This window comes from Triticum aestivum, chromosome 3A, assembly GCF_018294505.1.
Source record: "Triticum aestivum cultivar Chinese Spring chromosome 3A, IWGSC CS RefSeq v2.1, whole genome shotgun sequence".
Taxonomy (NCBI): Eukaryota; Viridiplantae; Streptophyta; class Magnoliopsida; order Poales; family Poaceae; genus Triticum; species Triticum aestivum.
Window position 1 is genome coordinate 47378379 of NC_057800.1, and position 18631 is coordinate 47397009.

The 18631-nt window shown below is 48.2% G+C and overlaps 1 protein-coding gene across 2 annotated transcripts; it reads left to right on the forward strand.

Annotated features, from left to right (window-relative positions):
- The first annotated feature begins 2197 nt into the window (after positions 1-2197).
- LOC123060154 (uncharacterized) lies at positions 2198-5093 on the forward strand. 2 transcript variants are annotated; one of them, XM_044482732.1, is made up of 3 exons: positions 2198-2429; positions 2715-4551; positions 4829-5093. In XM_044482732.1, the coding sequence occupies exons 2-3, from the start codon at positions 2980-2982 to the stop codon at positions 4877-4879; spliced, it is 1623 nt and encodes a 540-aa protein (XP_044338667.1). In that variant the 5' UTR covers positions 2198-2429; positions 2715-2979; the 3' UTR covers positions 4880-5093. The 2 variants fall into 2 exon arrangements, with proteins under 2 accessions (XP_044338667.1, XP_044338666.1); XM_044482731.1 differs by having other exon boundaries at positions 2240-2572; positions 2715-4991.
- Positions 5094-18631: the final 13538 nt, after the last annotated feature.

Below are 18631 nucleotides of genomic sequence, written 5' to 3' on the forward strand. Positions count from 1 at the left end.
GTACTTGTATCTAGTGTTTTTTGGCAAATCTTTGACCCTGGATACAATCAAAGGCATTTCATGTTTAATCTTTTTTATACAAGTGCAATACTTGGTCATGCTTGATTCCATAAAATGTGTCGAGGTTTTTTTTACCTTTTTTAAATTACTAACTTATTTTTGAATATAGGAGGGTGTGCCCCGAGTGCTCCTATGTATTTTCGGTTTATGCACATTTTATCTGCTTGACCATACACTCAAACATAGGTCAACAACGTGTGCATGCATCCAGCTCAATCTTGCTTATCAAGTCTATAAATCATTTGTTTTACCACTTGAGCCAGAGTATCTTCCCTAAACAATTGCGACCACTTTGGCCTCTCAGAAACAAGTGGTACTTAAAGCATCTCCAGCAGTTGGCCTCCCAAGCGGCGATTTTACACGCCCCCTCGGGGCGAGACGGCGCAAAAATCGGCCGAGTGGGTTCCCAGCCGCTCGTCCCAGGGTCACCCCAGACACGTTTTTTTTTAAACTGAATTCGGTATAGTTCGGCTAAAATTCGGCAAACTTGATATTCATGTTCGGCGTTTTACATAAATTATTTTTCATAAAATATTCTACGGGGCGAAGAACTCGATCAGCGCGGCGAAGTCGCCCACGTCGCCGCCGTCCTCGTCATCAGCGGCGGCCTTCTCTATGGCGGACAGGCGGTGGCGGCGCGTCATCGTCGTCGTCGCTGTCGTCGAGGACGACGATGCCTCCCTCGTCCCAGCCACGGCGACGAGCTTCGAACCGCGCAAAGACGGCGCGCTGGCGCTCCCTCTCCGTCTGCACCCAGTCGTCGCGCGCCCATTTGAGGGCCGCTTCGTCGTCGAGCGCCTCCTGCTTGACGGGCTCCGTCTTCACGACGGGGAGCCCCGGCTCCGGCTTGACGGCGGCGAGCCCTGGCTCTGTCTTCGTCTTGACGAAACGCGGAGGAGCCGAGGAGGTGGCACGCCGGCCGCCCTCGTTGATGACGATGCCGGCGCTGCGTGTTCGCCAGCCAAGCGGCGTCTCCGCGGTGGGCTCTGCCTTGACGCCGAAGAGCGCCGGCGAGCCGGAAGAATGGGAGGAGGAGGAGGCGGCGAACCTCCTGGGCACCCATGGCCCGGCGCTCCGTCGAGGGGCCGGCACGGCCACCGCGGCAGGGTACGCCAGCGGCGGGTTGCTGTCGCCCTCGAGGCGTGCGATCACCTCGTGCAGGGTGCGGTCGGGGACCCCCCACCAGACGCGGAGACCGTCACTGCTCTTTGTGTCGCCGACCACCGCCGCCCAGGCCGCCCCGTTCGTGGACGCCAGCCTATGCGCCTGTCGCCGCTGGAAATAGTGAGTCCAGGCGGCGTGGTTGTCGGCGACGTACTGGGGGAGGGCGCGTTGCTCCTCCGACAGGGATGCCCGCACGCGGTCGACCTCGGCGGCAAAGAGGCCGGGGCGCGCGTCGACGTCGGGCACAGGGGGATGGGGACGCCGCCGTTGCTGAGCTTCCACCCCGTCGGCCCGACGCGCATGTCCGGCGGCGCCGGGATGTTCGCCTCGAAGAGAAGCCACGACTCGCACTCCTGGAGCGTGCGGCGGTCGAAGCCATTGGCTGTCGCGACGTCGTCGGGAAAGCGTTCGGACATGGAGAAAGAAGGGGAAGAGAAGGGAAGGGGAGAGCTCGACGGCGGAAGGGAGGGATGGCGACTGGTTTGGGCTCGGCAGCAGAAGAGAGGGACGGCGACTGGTGTGGCCAGCGGCGAGGGAAGTCTCTGTTTATATAGCCCCAGGCCATGTGAACGCGTGACAGAAGGGAAGGCGTCGCTGCGCCGGCCCGTCCGTGACGCGCCGCCCGTGATGAAGGAATCAATGGCAAGGCTGACCGGCGGCGGTCAGCCTTGCCATTGATTCCCCGCGGGAAACTGAGGCGTTTCGATGTGAATGCATCATTGCAAGTTGCGCACGGATGTATCGGGCGAGCGGTTCACGCTCATTTTTTAAGGTAATGTCGACACAAATATCAATGCAAGAAATTTTACACGGTAGAAATCACCCAAAGAAACAGGCTCCAAAAAATTCGAACAGATTTTGAGAAATTTAAGTAAAATTCAATCGAGTTTATATTACATGCCAAAAAAAAAAGTATAAACGGGGAAAACGCGGTTGCAGGCTGCGACCCGCAAGGCCGCAACGAGACGAGACCCGAACCCGCTGACGCCACGCCTCGACCGACCACCCCACCCCTCTTCTTCTTTGGCTGGCCCGCCCCTCTCCCTCTCCTCTCTCTTCCCCTCCTCTTCCCCTCTTCCGCCCCACCCCCGCGTCTCCGGCGAGGGCTCAGGCCGCGGCCCCGCCGACCCGCGCACCTTCCTTGCGAGAGCGCCTCCTCCACGGGAACAGCGGCCTCGCGGGAGCTCCCTTCTCCCCTCCCCAAGGTTAGAACAGATCAGAGCAAGGTCTCCGGCTCATCTTTTTCATTCTCGGCGGCGATTCTTGGGGTGCTAGTGGGATTCGCCAGGTTTACTTCGGCATGATTCGAGAGCAGATTGGTTCCTCCGGGTGAAATTTTGTTGAACCTGTAGGTATCTACGGAGAAATCGGCTTTGCTTAGAACAGAAAGAGGGCTCAAGATTTCAGTACTAATTCGCATGCTGTTAATGGCGTTCGTTCATTTGACGATTGTGAGAAGTAACTTTTGTTCCCCGTCAATCAATTCGCAGGTCTGCGGCGCCGGATTGGCCTCATCAGCTCGAAGATCTCGAACTTGTTTCCAAGCAAGGAAGGAACCCTCGTCGCAAATCTCGATCTGTGGATTGGTGGGCAGAAAGACTCGCCTTTTATGGGGCAGCCCCGTGAGAAACCCGTGCCATGATTGGGGCGTCAGGGGAGGAGAGGCAGTGGTAGGAGGAGGTGCAGCAGGAGGCAGGAGAAAAAGAGCAGGCAAGGATAGGCAGGACCAAGGACAAGGAGAGGAGGGAGCTCTCCATGGGAGGAGAGCCCCTCCTCACCTCCCTCTCCATGGAGAACAGCAACAGCCATCCCTGCACCCTCCTCTCCATGGACCCGGCGGGGTCGCACCCGGCCTCAGCCGAGTCATCCGGCGGTGGCGGCGCCGTCAACGGGGTTGGCGCCAGTGCTGACAGGGAACTCTTCATCATTCCGCGGCACGAGTCTGTGCGTCAAGGCCCGCCGGACATCAACGTCCCGCTGTCAGCAGACCCCTCCCCGCCGCCTGCATTGTGGAGCCTTGACACGTTCGACATTTTCGATGTCGGCCTTGGCACGCACACCCATGAGTCTGAGGTTGCGCTGACCCTTCCAAAGTCGAGCGGCAATGGCAGTGCCGCAGTCGGCGTCGGCGCGAGGAAGTGCGCCAAGAGGGGGGACAGCATTTGGGGAGCCTGGTTCTTCTTCAATCACTACTTCAGGCCTGCACTCGTGGAGAAGGCAAAGGAGAAGGTGACGCGGGACGCATCTGGGAGCATCACCGGCTTTGACAAGTCCGATCTCCGTCTTGATGTCTTCCTGGTGCAGCATGACATGGAGAACCTGTACATGTGGGTTTTTAAGGACCGGCCTGACAATGCCCTTGGGAAGATGCAGCTCCGGAGTTTCATGAATGGGCATTCCAAGCACGGGGAGCCATCTTTTCCGTTCAGTGCGGACAAGGGCTTTTCGAGGTCACACCGCATGCAGCGAAAGCACTACCGTGGTCTGTCCAACCCACAGTGCCTTCATGGGATTGAGATTGTGAACTCACCAAACTTGTCGGCAGTTCCTGAGGCTGACATGAAGAGGTGGGCTGAGCTTACAGGAAGGGAGCTTAATTTCTCAGTACCATCTGAAGCGAGTGACTTTGAGTCATGGAGAAATCTTCCAAGCACTGATTTTGAACTTGATAGGCCACAGCCAGCAGCGTCAAAGACCGTCCCACATACCTCTCATAATAATAATCACAAGAAGGCACTGAATGGTTCAGGTCTGAATCTATCTACACCACCGTCATCAGACGATGGGATGGACCTTTCACCAAAGTGCCACAAACGCCGCAAGGACTTCTTTGGTCATGGCGTAGAAGAGGATTGTGCAATGGCCAATAATTCCTGTTCCGAGAGGGAGCAAGAGGTTGAAGTACACACCGGTGAGCCGTCATGGATGCATGACTTCACTGGCGTGGCAAAGCACGCAAGTGGGCCTGTTACTGCTGCCAAGACGATATACGAGGATGATGAAGGCTACCTGATAATGGTGAGCATGCTCTTATCCGATCCACACAGCGTGAAGGTCACCTGGAGGAACACGCTGACGCATGGCGTCGTGAAGATAACATGTGTGAGCACCGCCCGCATGCCCTTCATCAAGAGGCACGACAGGACCTTCAAGCTGACCGACCCTTCCCCTGAGCACTGCTCTCCCGGCGAGTTTGTGAGGGAGATACCTCTGGCCACAAGGATCCCAGAGAACGCCAAGATCGAAGCGTATTACGACGAGACCGGCACTGGACTGGAGATCATGGTACCGAAGCACCGGGTCGGGCCAGAGGAGCATGAAGTTCAGGTTTGCATGAGGCCCCCGCATCTTGGCGACAATGATCTCGTTTTATCATAATAGAACAGGAAAAAAAACATTTTAGCCTCTTACTAGGTCATCCGGTGTCATGCCATGAGGCACCGGAGCATAGCAGCAAAGCTATCATCATGCCATGGATCAAAAATCGGAAATTTTCTTTCGGCACTGAACATTAGTCGCACTTATCTGTCTGTCTGTCTCCCTTAGGCGGAAAATTACCTCTTCCTCCTCTGTTAATTCCCCTCTGTACTTTCTTTCTATACAGGTGCTACATCACTACATTGGTGGTGATCCCCTTGACTATTCCTTTCTGTGAAACATGGCAAAGCTAATAGTAGTATATATTCTGTCCCTGTATATTCCGAGAATTGGGTTCATAATAATGTGGACAGCTACTACTCATGAGCAGAGTCTGTCGATATCGCTGTTGTAATCATTGTCCTAGGCATCTTAGCATACTTGTATGTGTCGTACTACATAGGTATGGCCTGGATCGCTCTCGGCATAAATGGGAACTTAAGATTCTGTTGCCTGAATCTGTGCCCGCACCTTGGTTATTCCTGCTGATGACCAGGGCTCGGTTTTCGGCAGCGGTAATACTGAATCTCGCTGCTCCTGGCTCGCTCCAGCACGAAATTCTCAGTTTCATCCGTACTTGTGGGTGATGCTGTGTGAGCAAATAAGAAGATATTCTTACATGTTTACAGTACAAAGGTATATTTGCTGAGACTTGATAGAGGATCTTTCTTGACTGACATGTGGCTGAATTATTAGTGATGATCAGAGCTCAGTTTCCACAGCGGTAACAAAATCTCGCTGTTTTGTGGCTCAACTCGGGATGCATTTCTCAGTTTATCCTGACCTGTGGGTGATCTCTGGGTTGATGCTGTGTAGCCCCACATTTGCAGTACAAGGATACACATCCCCCTTGACTATTCCTTTCTTTGAAACATGATAATAGCAGTATATATTCTGCATGTGCATATATTCCGAGGATTGGGTTCATAATAATTTGGACAGCTGCTTCTCATGAGCAGAGTCTGTCGATATCTCGCTGTTGTAGTCACTGCCCTAGGCATCTCAGCATACCTGTATGTATTGTGCATTTGTGCTACTCCCTCTGTTTACTTTTATAAGACCTTCAAGATATTTCAGACAATGTACAAAACAGCCCATTTTGAGCTGTCTGAAATGACTTACAAAAGTGAACGGAGGGAGTATATACGACCCGGATCGCTCTCGGCATAAATGGGGACCTAAGATCCTGTCTGCCCGAGTCTGTTCTGGCGCCTTGGCCATTCAGATCTCAGTTTTCGCGCTTAGGTTTGCGGTTTTTTCCTGACTTGCATTGCATGTGGCTGGCAGTGAGCCATGCTGCTTCACCATTTCACCGGCTGCACGCGGCCGGTGGTGTTGTAGAATGACTGTCTATGTCTCCTTTGTGTCCTCTTTGTGGCCAAGCACCAGCAGCAGCAGCGGCGAAGCAACTGGTGACGGTGTCAACAAGTCGCCTGTCCGTCCTTGGCGCCCAACCCCCTTTTTACAAACGCAGACAGAAAGAAGAAAACTTGGTGCCTGCGCTTCTAGGTTCTCTTATCATCTCGTACGACGGACGAACGAGGTGAGGCCACGAAGTGGATCCGTGGGGCTTCTGTCAGCTGGAAAGTAGTGCCTTTTTATGCTTTCAGATGGGCACTTACGCACGAGAGAAATGCTTTGCATATTTCGCTGCGAGTGCACACGCAGAGGTGCTCATCAAATCAGAATTGCTTTTCCCCCAGCGGCTGACCTGAATTGAGCCAGCGAGTGGCAGGCCGAAAACAAGTGGTGTTACGTGTGACCCTCCCCACGGGTGGTGAGGTGCTCAATTACACGGTTGAAATGCACCCTAGCTATGTGTGCCACTGCCAACCCTTCTTCCTCCTCGTAGATGAAACGGTGTGTGCTCATAATATTCCCCGACGCGTAGGATGAATAAATTCCACGTGCTCTTCTGTAAATACTGCCCCCTCCAATTCATATTAATTATCGCTGACTTTTAGTACAAAGTTGTACTAAATTAGCGACAACTAACATAGATCGGAGGGAATAATGCATACTGAAATTCGTAAAAGAAAGAGGGGGACAAAAAATCTGAAGCGGGCGTATCAAGCCAAATTTGATGTTTGATTATTTGCAAAAAAAAGAAGATGTAAGGGCATATTTATCCCTAAGGTGTTTTGGTGATTGATGACAATGCGTTTGCGGACTAATCGTGTGCCTTGAGTATCCCAGACATTTCATCGCTAGGCACAAGACGGTTGGGTGCCCCTCGAAAACTGTTGAAGACGGCGTCTTCTTTACGGTTTTTTTGGTGGATTTGAGTCGTAGGAAAGCCGTACTATTAAGAGGGGGTCCGCGTCGGAAAGGTTTGGGTGGAATCATCACGTACACGTTTCTTCCTAGTCCCCTCCTTTCCCTTGCACCTTGGAGCTTCCTCCGTTGTTATCTCGTCACCTTGTTTCTGGCTGATGTGTTGGCTCGCGGTAGTACTGCTCCCAGGTGAGCGGTACTACCTTAGGCACCAGCGGTAGTACCGCAGGTGCCCATGGTAGTACCGCTCCCCTGGAGCTACACTACCGTGGCCCACCAGGCTAGTACCGCTCCCCCGCGGTAGTAGGGGCGGATGTAATTTTTTACATCCGCGCCTACCACGGTAGTACCGCATTCCTTTCGCGGTAGTATCGTGCTTAGCTGTCAGGCGGTAGTACCGTCCATCTGCGGTAGTACTGTGTCGGGTTTTTACTTCTTCCGTTTTTCAGCGGAAGTAAGTACGGATGTTTCCTTATCCACACTCTTCCCAGGCTAGGGGGTTCCTGCCTTGCGGTAGTACCGCAAGGGGGAGCGGTAGTACCGCGCCCGCGGAAGTACCGCCCTCAGCACTTGTGCTTCAGGTCTGCCCTAGTTGTTGCTGGTGCAGTGGTAGTACCGCAGGCCTGCACGGTTGTACCGCGTGACCTTGCGGTAGTACCGCTTGGCAGCAAGCGGAAGTAACGCGTGGCCCCATGGTAGTACCGCTGGCCTGGTGCGATAGTACCGCTGGCCGCGGGCTGGTAGGTGGATAACAGTTGGATCTTTGTCCCTCACTATAAAAAGGGTCCCCTTCTTCCCCGTTGACTTATCTCTTCCAACCCTAAGCTCCATTGTTGCTCTAAGCTCCATTTTCGCCCGATCTCACTCCCTAGCCAATCTAACTTGTTGATTTGCTCGGGAGTGGTTGAGAAGGCCTCGATCCACACTTTCACCAAGAGAAATTTGATTTCCCCCACTAATCTCTTGCGGATCTTGTTACTCTTGGGTGTTTGAGCATCCTAGACGGTTGAGGTCACCGCGGAGCCATAGTCCATTGTGATGAAGCTTCATGGTGTCGTTGGGAGCCTCCAATTGAGTTGTGGAAATTGCCCCAACCTTGTTTGTAAAGGTTCGGTCGCCGCCTCCAAGGGCACCAATAGTGGAATCACGGCATCTCGCATTGTGTGAGGGCGTGAGGAGAATACGGTGGCCCTAGTGGCTTCTTGGGGAGCATCGTGCCTCCACACCGCTCCAACAGAGACGTACTTCCCCTCAAAGAGAAGGAACTTCGGTAACACATCCTCATCTCCACCGGCTTCACTCTTGGTTATCTCATGCCTTTACTTGTGCAAGCTTATTTGTGTTATATCTCTTGCTTGCTTGTGTTCCTATCCTTGTTGCATCATATAGGTTGCTCACCTAGTTGCATATCTAGACAACCTACTTTGATGCAAAGTTTAAATTGTTAAAGAAAAGCTAAAAATTGTTAGTTGCCTATTCATCCCCCCTCTAGTCAACCATATTGATCCTTTCAATTGGTATCAGAGCCTCGTCTCTATATTAAGGACTTTACCGTCCGAAGAGTATGGTTGATACCGTAGACGGTGTGGAGGAACACTCCGGTGTGAATCCGATCTCGTCTATGGGTGATGGGGGAACCTCGGTCTCACGTGAGGAGTTCAATGTGGCCTTGGAGACATTTGAAAACCTCCATGACGACCGAGGTTGAAAGCATGTTTACTAAATTCCTTGAAGGGCTTAAACTATCCACCGCACCGTTGAAAGTGGGTAACCCCACGACAAGGTGACGGATGCTACCTCCGATAAGGGGGAAGCTAGTAGTGAAAAGGCTCCTTCTTCTAGTGGTAAGAATGGCACCGGTATCTTTGCTCATGTGGAACCACCACTTGTTTATGGTGGACCGGTTCCTTCCACTCATTTGAATCATGCCGGTCCTTCCCCTAAGATTGTGAAAAATGAGGACTTTGATTCTTGGGTTTACCGCTTTAAACGTCATTTAAATCATGTGAACACTAATCTTTGGAGAATCATTGAATAAGGTTTCTATCCGCATGATCCAAGCAACTTCACTCCTCGAGAAGCCGCGGATAATCAATTCAATGAAAATGCTCTCTTCATCATTCAAGATGCAATTCCACCCGAAGATCTACCTCATCTTCGGCCCTTCGCCTTGGCCAAAGACGCATGGCTTTGTGTTGTCTCTCTCTATCGAGGAAGCGCAAGCATTCAACGCTCCAACTATGAAATGGTGCAAGATGAGGCCGATGAGTTTGCAATGAAAGAAGATGAAGAACCTCGTGAGCTTTATCGAGTAACCAAACTCGCGGTCTCACTCCGAGATCACGGGAGCAAGGACACGGATGACAATTGGATCAAGCGCAAATTCCTCAAGGCAATGATGCCCTACCACAAGGCCATGTCCTCCGTCATTCGTCAAAGGCCGGACTTCCACACTTTGACCTCAAGCGAAGTGTTGGATGAGTTTGTGACCATGAACATTTTGGACAAGACCGCCGACAATGCGGTGCTTCGTTACCAAAGGGCAAAGAAGCCCAACCTTGCATTGAAGGCCAAGCTCTGCGTTGAAGAAGAAGAAGAAGAGGAAGAAGAGGAGAGCAACCCCGAAGATACAAAGTATGCATATCATGAACACATGGCACTCGCTTCAAGTCAATTTTGGAGCAAGAAAAACTCAAGGCCAAACTTTAACAAAAACAACTCAAGTGGCACGAAGAGCAAGCAGCGTGTAAGGACTTGCTACAATTGTGGCAATGTGAGTCATTTTGTTGCGAAGTGCCCATATGAGAAGAGGGAAGACAATGGTGGCAAGCTCATCCGAAAGGACAAGGCCAAGTCGTTCCCCAACAAGAGCAATTTCACCAAGAAGACTCCTCCCTAGGAATTGGTGGTACAAGAAGAGTACAATGAGGATGATGACGATGATGAAGATGGTGAGTCGGCTGCCATGGCCTCAGTTGCCATTGCGACGACTCCACGGGTGTCTCTCTTCGACTCACCCAATGAGAGCATCACCGCCAAGTGCCTCATGGCTAAAGCCACCAACAAGGTAACCCCCAACATCAAAACTACCATCATTAATCATCCTTCTTCGACGGATAGCATTGATGAACATGAGGGAGCTAATGTGGAGGCGAATGAGTTTGAGGCCTTCTGGGCAAACTTAAGGGTAAATCCAAGAAGCACTTTGTTGCTCTCTTGGAACAACTTGGTGAAGCCAATGACATGATCGAGGCTCACGAAGATACCATCACTAAGATGGAATGGCATAGTCGTGACTATGCCGATGAGATTTCGGATCTTTCCAATGCTCTTGAGGAAGAGTGTGGTCTTCGTTTGGCTCTTGAGGAGTCACACAACGTTGATCATGCTAAGTTAAAAAAAAGATTATGATCATGCTCTCATTGTTTCTCATGTGCTAAACTCCGAGAAGGCCGAACTTGAGGTTGATCTTGCTAGACTCAAAGAGCAGTTTGATCTACTTGACAAGGCTCACAAGGTCTTGAAGGGTGCTCATGCTAGCCTCAAAGAGTCTCATGATCAACTTCAAGTAAAGCTAACCAAGGAAAAAGCCACTTTTCCTCGTATGATGTTAATTGATAATGCAAATGCTACTAACCCGTGTTGTGAGCATGTGCATCTTGTTGAGGAGAACACTAAGCTAAAGGTGCAACTTGAGAGAGGTCTTGCGACTTGCATACTGATACGTCTCCAACGTATCTATAATTTTTGATTGCTCCATGCTATATTATCTACTGTTTTGGGCAATATTGGGGTTTATTATCCACTTCTATATTATTTTTGGGACTAACCTATTAACCGGAGGCCCAGCCCAGATTTGCTGTTTTAGGCCTATTTCAGTGTTTCGAAGAAAAGGAATATCAAACGGAGTCGAAACGGAACGAAATCAACTGGAGAAGTTATTTTTTGAACGAAAGCCATCGGATAGACTTGGACTCCACGTCAGGAGATACGGGAGGTGCTCACGAGGGTGCCCCCCCTAGGGCGCGCCCCCTGCCTCGTGGGGCCCCCGTAGCTCCCCTGACGTACTTCCTGCACCCATATATATCGTCGTACCCTAAAACTTCCAGAACGAAGAATAGATCGGGAGTTCCGCCGCTAGAAGCCTCCGTAGCCACCAAAACTCAATCGGGACCCTGTTCCGGCACCCTGCCGGAGGGGGGAACCCTCACCGGTGGCCATCTTCATCATCCTGGCGCTCTCCATGACGAGGAGGGAGTAGTTCTCCCTCGGGGCTGAGGGTATGTACCAGTAGCTATGTGTTTGATCTCTCTCTCTCTCGTGTTCTTGAGGTGATACAATCTTGATGTATCGCGAGCTTTGCTATTATAGTTGGATATTATGTTTCTCCTCCCCCTCTTCTCTCTTGCAATGAATTGAGTTTCCCTTTTGAAGTTATCTTATCGGATTGAGTCTTTAAAGATTTGAGAACACTTGATGTATGTCTTGCCGTGGAAATCTGGGGTGACAATGGGATACCACGTGCCACTTGATGTATGTTAAGGTGATCAACTTGCGGGTTTCGTGACATTGGGAACCTATGCATAGGGGTTGGCACACGTTTTCGTCGTGATTCTCCGGTAGGAACTTTGGGGCACTCTTTGAGGTCTTTTGTGTTGGTTGAGTAGATGAATCTGAGATTGTGTGACGCATATTGTATAATCATACCCACGGATACTTGAGGTGTCATTGGAGTATCTAGGTGACATTAGGGTTTTGGTTGATTTGTGTCTTAAGGTGTTATTCTAGTACGAACTCTAGGGCTGTTTGTGACACTTATAGGAATAGCCCAACGGATTGATTGGAAAGAATAACTTTGAGATGGTTTCGTACCCTACCATAATCTCTTCGTTTGTTCTCCGCTATTAGTGACTTTGGAGTGACTCTTTGTTGCATGTTGAGGGATAGTTATGTGATCCAATTATGTTAGTATTGTTGAGGGAACTTACACTAGCGAAAGTATGAACCCTAGGCCTTGTTTCCTATCATTGCAATACCGTTTACACTCACTTTTATCACTTGCTACCTTGCTGTTTTTATTATTTCAGATTACAAAAACTATTATCTACTATCCATATTGCACTTGTATCACCATCTCTTCGCCGAACTAGTGCACCTATACAATTTACCATTGTATTGGGTGTGTTGGGGACACAAGAGACTCTTTGTTATTTGGTTGCAGGGTTGCTTGAGAGAGACCATCTTTATCCTACGCCTCCTACGGATTGATAACCTTAGGTCATCCACTTGAGGGAAATTTGCTACTGTCCTACAAACCTCTGCACTTGGAGGCCCAACAACATCTACAAGAAGAAGGTTGTGTAGTAGACATCAAGCTCTTTTCTGGCGCCGTTGCCGGGGAGGTGAGTGCTTGAAGGTATATCTTTAGATCTTGCAATCGAGTCTTTTAGTTTCTTGTTTTATCACTAGTTTAGTTTATAAAAGAAAACTATAAAAAATGGAATTGAGTTTGTCTCATACGCTTCACCTTTTTAATATCTTTCGTGAGTATGATGGAAAGGATAATTGTGCTCAAGTGCTAGAAGAAGAGATCTCTAAAATGTTTGGCACTAAATATTTGAATGATGAGCATGATTGCAATGTTGTTAGTACGAATTCTTTGAATATCCATGATGCTAATGATGATTGCACTAGTTATGATGAAAATGTCTCCTATAAACATGTCAATTTTTGTGGAGTAGACTGGGTTTGCAAGTGAAGGAAATATGCCCTAGAGGCAATAATAAAGTTATTATTTATTTCCTTATATCATGATAAATGTTTATTATTCATGCTAGAACTGTATTAACCGGAAACATAATACATGTGTGAATACATAGAAAAACAGAGTGTCACTAGTATGCCTCTACTTGACTAGCTCGTTAATCAAAGATGGTTATGTTTCCTAACCATGAACAAGGAGTTGTTATTTGATTAACGAGATCACATCATTAGGTGAATGATCTGATTGACATGACCCATTCCATTAGCTTAGCACCCGATCGTTTAGTATGTTGCTATTGCTTTCTTCATGACTTATACATGTTCCTATGACTATGAGATTATGCAACTCCCGTTTGCCGGAGGAACACTTTATGTGCTACCAAACGTCACAACGTAAATGGGTGATTATAAAGGTGCTCTACAAGTGTCTCCAAAGGTACATGTTGGGTTGGCGTATTTCGAGATTAGGATTTGTCACTCCGATTGTCGGAGAGGTATCTCTGGGCCCTCTCGATAATGCACATCACATAAGCCTTGCAAGCATTGCAACTAATGAGTTAGTTGCGAGATGATGTATTACGAAACGAGTAAAGAGACTTGCCGGTAACGAGATTGAACTAGGTATTGAGATACCGACGATCGAATCTCGGGCAAGTAACATACCGATGACAAAGGCAACAACGTATGTTGTTATGCGGTCTGACCGATAAAGATCTTCGTAGAATATGTAGGAGCCAATATGAGCATCCAGGTTCCGCTATTGGTTATTGACCGGAGACATGTCTCGGTCATGTCTACATTGTTCTCAAACCCGTAGGGTCCGCACGCTTAAGGTTTCGATGACAGTTATATTATGAGTTTATGAGTTTTGATGTACCGAAGTTAGTTCGGAGTCCCGGATGTGATCACAGACATAATGAGGAGTCTCGAAATGGTCGAGACATAAATATTGATATATTGGATGGCTATATTCGGACACCAGAAGTGTTCCGGGTGATTTCGGAGAAAACCGGAGAGCCGGAGGGTTACCGGAACCCCCCTCGGGAGAAGTAATGGGCCATATGGGCCTTAGTGGAGAGAGAGGGGGCTGCCAGAGGTGGGCCGCGCGCCTCCTCCCCCCTGGTCCGAATTGGACTAGGAGAGGGGGGCGGCGCCCCCCTTTCCCTCTCCCTCCCCACTTCTTTCCCCCTCCTAGTAGGAGTCCTACTCCTACTAGGAGGAGGACTCCTCCTGGCGCGCCTATAGGGGCCGGCCGGCCTCCTCCCCTTGCTCCTTTATATACGGGGGCAGGGGGCACCCCTAGACACACAAGTTGATCTTCATGATCGTTCCTTTGCCGTGTGCGGTGCCCCCCTCCACCATATTCCACCTCGGTCATATTGTAGCGGTGCTTAGGCGAAGCCCTGCGACGGTAGTACATCAAGATCGTCACCACGCCGTCGTGCTGACGGAACTCTTCCCCGACGCTTTGTTGGATCGGAGCCCGGGGATCGTCATCGAGCTGAACGTGTGCTAGAACTCGGAGGTGCCGTAGTTTCGGTGCTTGATCGGTCGGGCCGTGGAGACGTACGACTACATCAACCAAACGCTTCTGTTGTCGATCTACAAGGGTACGTAGATCACACTCTCCCCTCTCGTTGCTATGCATCACCATGATCTTGCGTGTGCGTAGGAAAGTTTTTGAAATTACTACGTTCCCCAACAGTGGCATCCGAGCCTAGGTTTTATATGTTGATGTTATATGCACGAGTAGAACACAAGTGAGTTGTGGGCGATATAAGTCATACTGCTTACCAGCATGTCATACTTTGGTTCGGCGGTATTGTTGGACGAAGCGGCCCGGACCGACATTACGCGTACGCTTACGCGAGACCGGTTCTCCCGACGTGCTTTGCACATAGGTGGCTTGCGGGTGACAGTTTCTCCAACTTTAGTTGAACCGAGTGTGGCTACGCCCGGTCCTTGCGAAGGTTAAAACAGCACCAACTTGACAAACTATCGTTGTGGTTTTGATGCGTAGGTAAGATTGGTTCTTGCTTAAGCCCGTAGCAGCCACGTAAAACTTGCAACAACAAAGTAGAGGACGTCTAACTTGTTTTTGCAGGGCATGTTGTGATGTGATATGGTCAAGACATGATGCTAAATTTTATTGTATGAGATGATCATGTTTTGTGACCGAGTTATCGGCAACTGGCAGGAGCCATATGGTTGTCGCTTTATTGTATGCAATGCAATCGCGCTGTAATGCTTTACTTTATCACTAAGCGGTAGCGATAGTCGTGGAAGCATAAGATTGGCGTGACGACAACGACGCTACAATGGAGATCAAGGTGTCGCGCTGGTGACGATGGTGATCATGACGGTGCTTCGATGGAGATCACAAGCACAAGATGATGATGGCCATATCATATCACTTATATTGATTGCATGTGATGTTTATCTTTTATGCATCTTATCTTGCTTTGATTGACGGAAGCATTATAAGATGATCTCTCACTAATTATCAAGAAGTGTTCTCCCTGAGTATGCACCGTTGCGAAAGTTCTTCGTGCTGAGACACCACGTGATGATCGGGTGTGATAGGCTCTACGTTCAAATACAATGGGTGCAAAACAGTTGCACACGCGGAATACTCAGGTTATACTTGACGAGCCAAGCATATACAGATATGGCCTCGGAACACAGAGACCGAAAGGTCGAGCGTGAATCATATAGTAGATATGATCAACATAATGTTGTTCACCAATGAAACTACTCCATCTCACATGATGATCGGACATGGTTTAGTTGATTTGTATCACGTAATCACTTAGAGGATTAGAGGGATGTTTATCTAAGTGGGAGTTCTTTAAGTAAATTAATTGAACCTAAATTTATCATGAAACTTAGTACCTGATAGTATATTGCTTGTTTATGCTTGATTGTAGATAGATGGCTCGTGTTGTTGTTCCGTTGAATTTTAATGCGTTCCTTGAGAAAGCAAAGTTGAAAGATGATGGTAGCAATTACACGGACTGGGTCCGTAACTTGAGGATTATCCTCATTGCTGCACAGAAGAATTACGTCTTGGAAGCACCGCTGGGTGCCAGGCCTGCTGCTGGAGCAACACCAGATGTTATGAACGTCTGGCAGAGCAAAGCTGATGACTACTCGATAGTTCAGTGTGCCATGCTTTACGGCTTAGAATCGGGACTTCAACGACGTTTTGAACGTCATGGAGCATATGAGATGCTCCAGGAGTTGAAGTTAATATTTTAAGCAAATGCCCGGATTAAGAGATATGAAGTCTCCAATAAGTTCTATAGCTGCAAGATGGAGGAGAACAGTTCTGTCAGTGAGCATATACTCAAAATGTCTGGGTATAATAATCACTTGATTCAATTGGGAGTTAATCTTCCAAATGATTGCGTCATTGACGGAATTCTCCAATCACTACCACCAAGCTACAAGAGCTTCGTGATGAACTATAATATGCAAGGGATGAATAAGACTATTCTCGAGCTCTTCGCAATGCTAAAAGCTGCGAAGGTAGAAATCAAGAAGGAGCATCAAGTGTTGATGGCCAACAAGACCACTAGTTTCAAGAAAAAGGGCAAAGGGAAGAAGAAGAGGAACTTCAAAAGGAACGGCAAGCAAGTTGCTACTCAAGAGAAGAAACCCAAAACTGGACCTAAGCCTGAAACTGAGTGCTTCTACTGCAAGCAGACTGGTCACTGGAAGCGGAACTGCCCCAAGTATTTGGCGGATAAGAAGGATGGCAAGGTGAACAAAGGTATATGTGATATACATGTTATTGATGTGTACCTTACTAATGCTCGCAGTAGCACCTGGGTATTTGATACTGGTTCTGTTGCTAATATTTGCAACTTGAAACAGGGACTACGGATTAAGCGAAGATTGGCTAAGGACGAGGTAACGATGCGCGTGGGAAACGGTTCCAAAGTCGATGTGATCGCAGTCGGCACGCTACCTCTACATCTACCTTCGGGATTAATATTAGACCTAAATAATTGTTATTTGGTGCCAGCGTTAAGCATGAACATTATATCTGGATCTTGTTTGATGCGAGACGGTTATTCATTTAAATCTGAGAATAATGGTTGTTCTATTTATATGAGTAATATCTTTTATGGTCATGCACCCTTAAAGAGTGGTCTATTTTTATTGAATCTCGATAGTAGTGACACACATATTCATAGTGTTGAAGCCAAAAGATGCAGAGTTGATAATGATAGTGCAACTTATTTGTGGCACTGCCGTTTAGGTCATATCGGTGTAAAGCGCATGAAGAAACTCCATACTGATGGACTTTTGGAACCACTTGATTATGAATCACTTGGTACTTGCGAACCGTGCCTCATGGGCAAGATGACTAAAACACCATTCTCCGGTACTATGGAGAGAGCAACAGATTTATTAGAAATCATACATACAGATATATGTGGTCCGATGAATATTGAGGCTCGTGGCGGATATCGTTATTTTCTCACCTTCACAGATGACTTAAGCAGATATGGGTATATCTACTTAATGAAACATAAGTCTGAAACATTTGAAAAGTTCAAAGAATTTCAGAGTGAAGTTGAAAATCATCGTAACAAGAAAATAAAGTTTCTACGATCTGATCGTGGAGGAGAATATTTGAGTTACGAGTTTGGTGTACATTTGAAAAATTGTGGAATAGTTTCGTAACTCACGCCACCCGGAACACCACAGCGTAATGGTGTGTCCGAACATCGTAATCGTACTTTACTAGATATGGTGCGATCTAAGATGTCTCTTACTGATTTACCGCTATCATTTTGGGGACACGCTCTAGAGACGGCCGCATTCACGCTAAATAGGGCACCATCAAAATCCGTTGAGACGACGCCTTATGAACTGTGGTTTGGCAAGAAACCAAAGTTGTCGTTTCTGAAAGTTTGGGGCTGTGATGCTTATGTGAAAAAGCTTCAACCTGATAAGCTCGAATCCAAATCGGAGAAATGTGTCTTCATAGGATATCCAAAGGAAACTATTGGATACACCTTCTATCACAGATCCGAAGGCAAAACTTTTGTTGCTAAGTTCAGAAACTTTCTAGAGAAGGAGTTTCTCTCGAAAGAAGTGAGTGGGAGGAAAGTAGAACTTGACGAGGTAACTGTACCTGCTCCCTTATTGGAAAGTAGTGCATCACAGAAAACTGTTTCTGTGACACCTACACCAGTTAGTGAGGAAGCTAATGATGATGATCATGAAACTTCAGAACAAGATACTACTGAACCTCGTAGATCAACCAGAGTGAGATCCGCACCAGAGTGGTACGGTAATCCTGTTCTGGAAGTCATGCTACTAGGTCATGATGAACCTACGAACTATGAAGAAGCGATGGTGAGCCCAGATTCCGCAAAATGGCTTGAAGCCATGAAATCTGAGATGGGATCCATGTATGAGAACAAAGTATGGACTTTGGTTGACTTGCCCGATGATCGGCAAGCAATTGAGAATAAATGGATCTTCAAGAAGAAGACTGACGCTGACGGTAATATTACTGTCTACAAAGCTCGACTTGTCACAAAAGGTTTTCGGCAAGTTCAAGGGATTGACTACGATGAGACCTTCTCACCCGTAGCGATGCTTAAGTCTGTCCGAATCATGTTAGCAATTGCCGCATTTTATGATTATGAAATTTGGCAGATGGATGTCAAAACTGCATTCCTGAATGGATTTCTGGAAGAAGAGTTGTATATGATGCAACCAGAAGGTTTTGTCGATCCAAAGGGAGCTAACAAAGTGTGCAAGCTCCAGCGATCCATTTATGGACTGGTGCAAGCCTCTCGGAGTTGGAATAAATGCTTTGATAGTGTGATCAAAGCATTTGGTTTTATACAGACTTTTGGAGAAGCCTGTATTTACAAGAAAGTGAGTGGGAGCTCTGTAGCATTTCTGATATTATATGTGGATGACATATTAC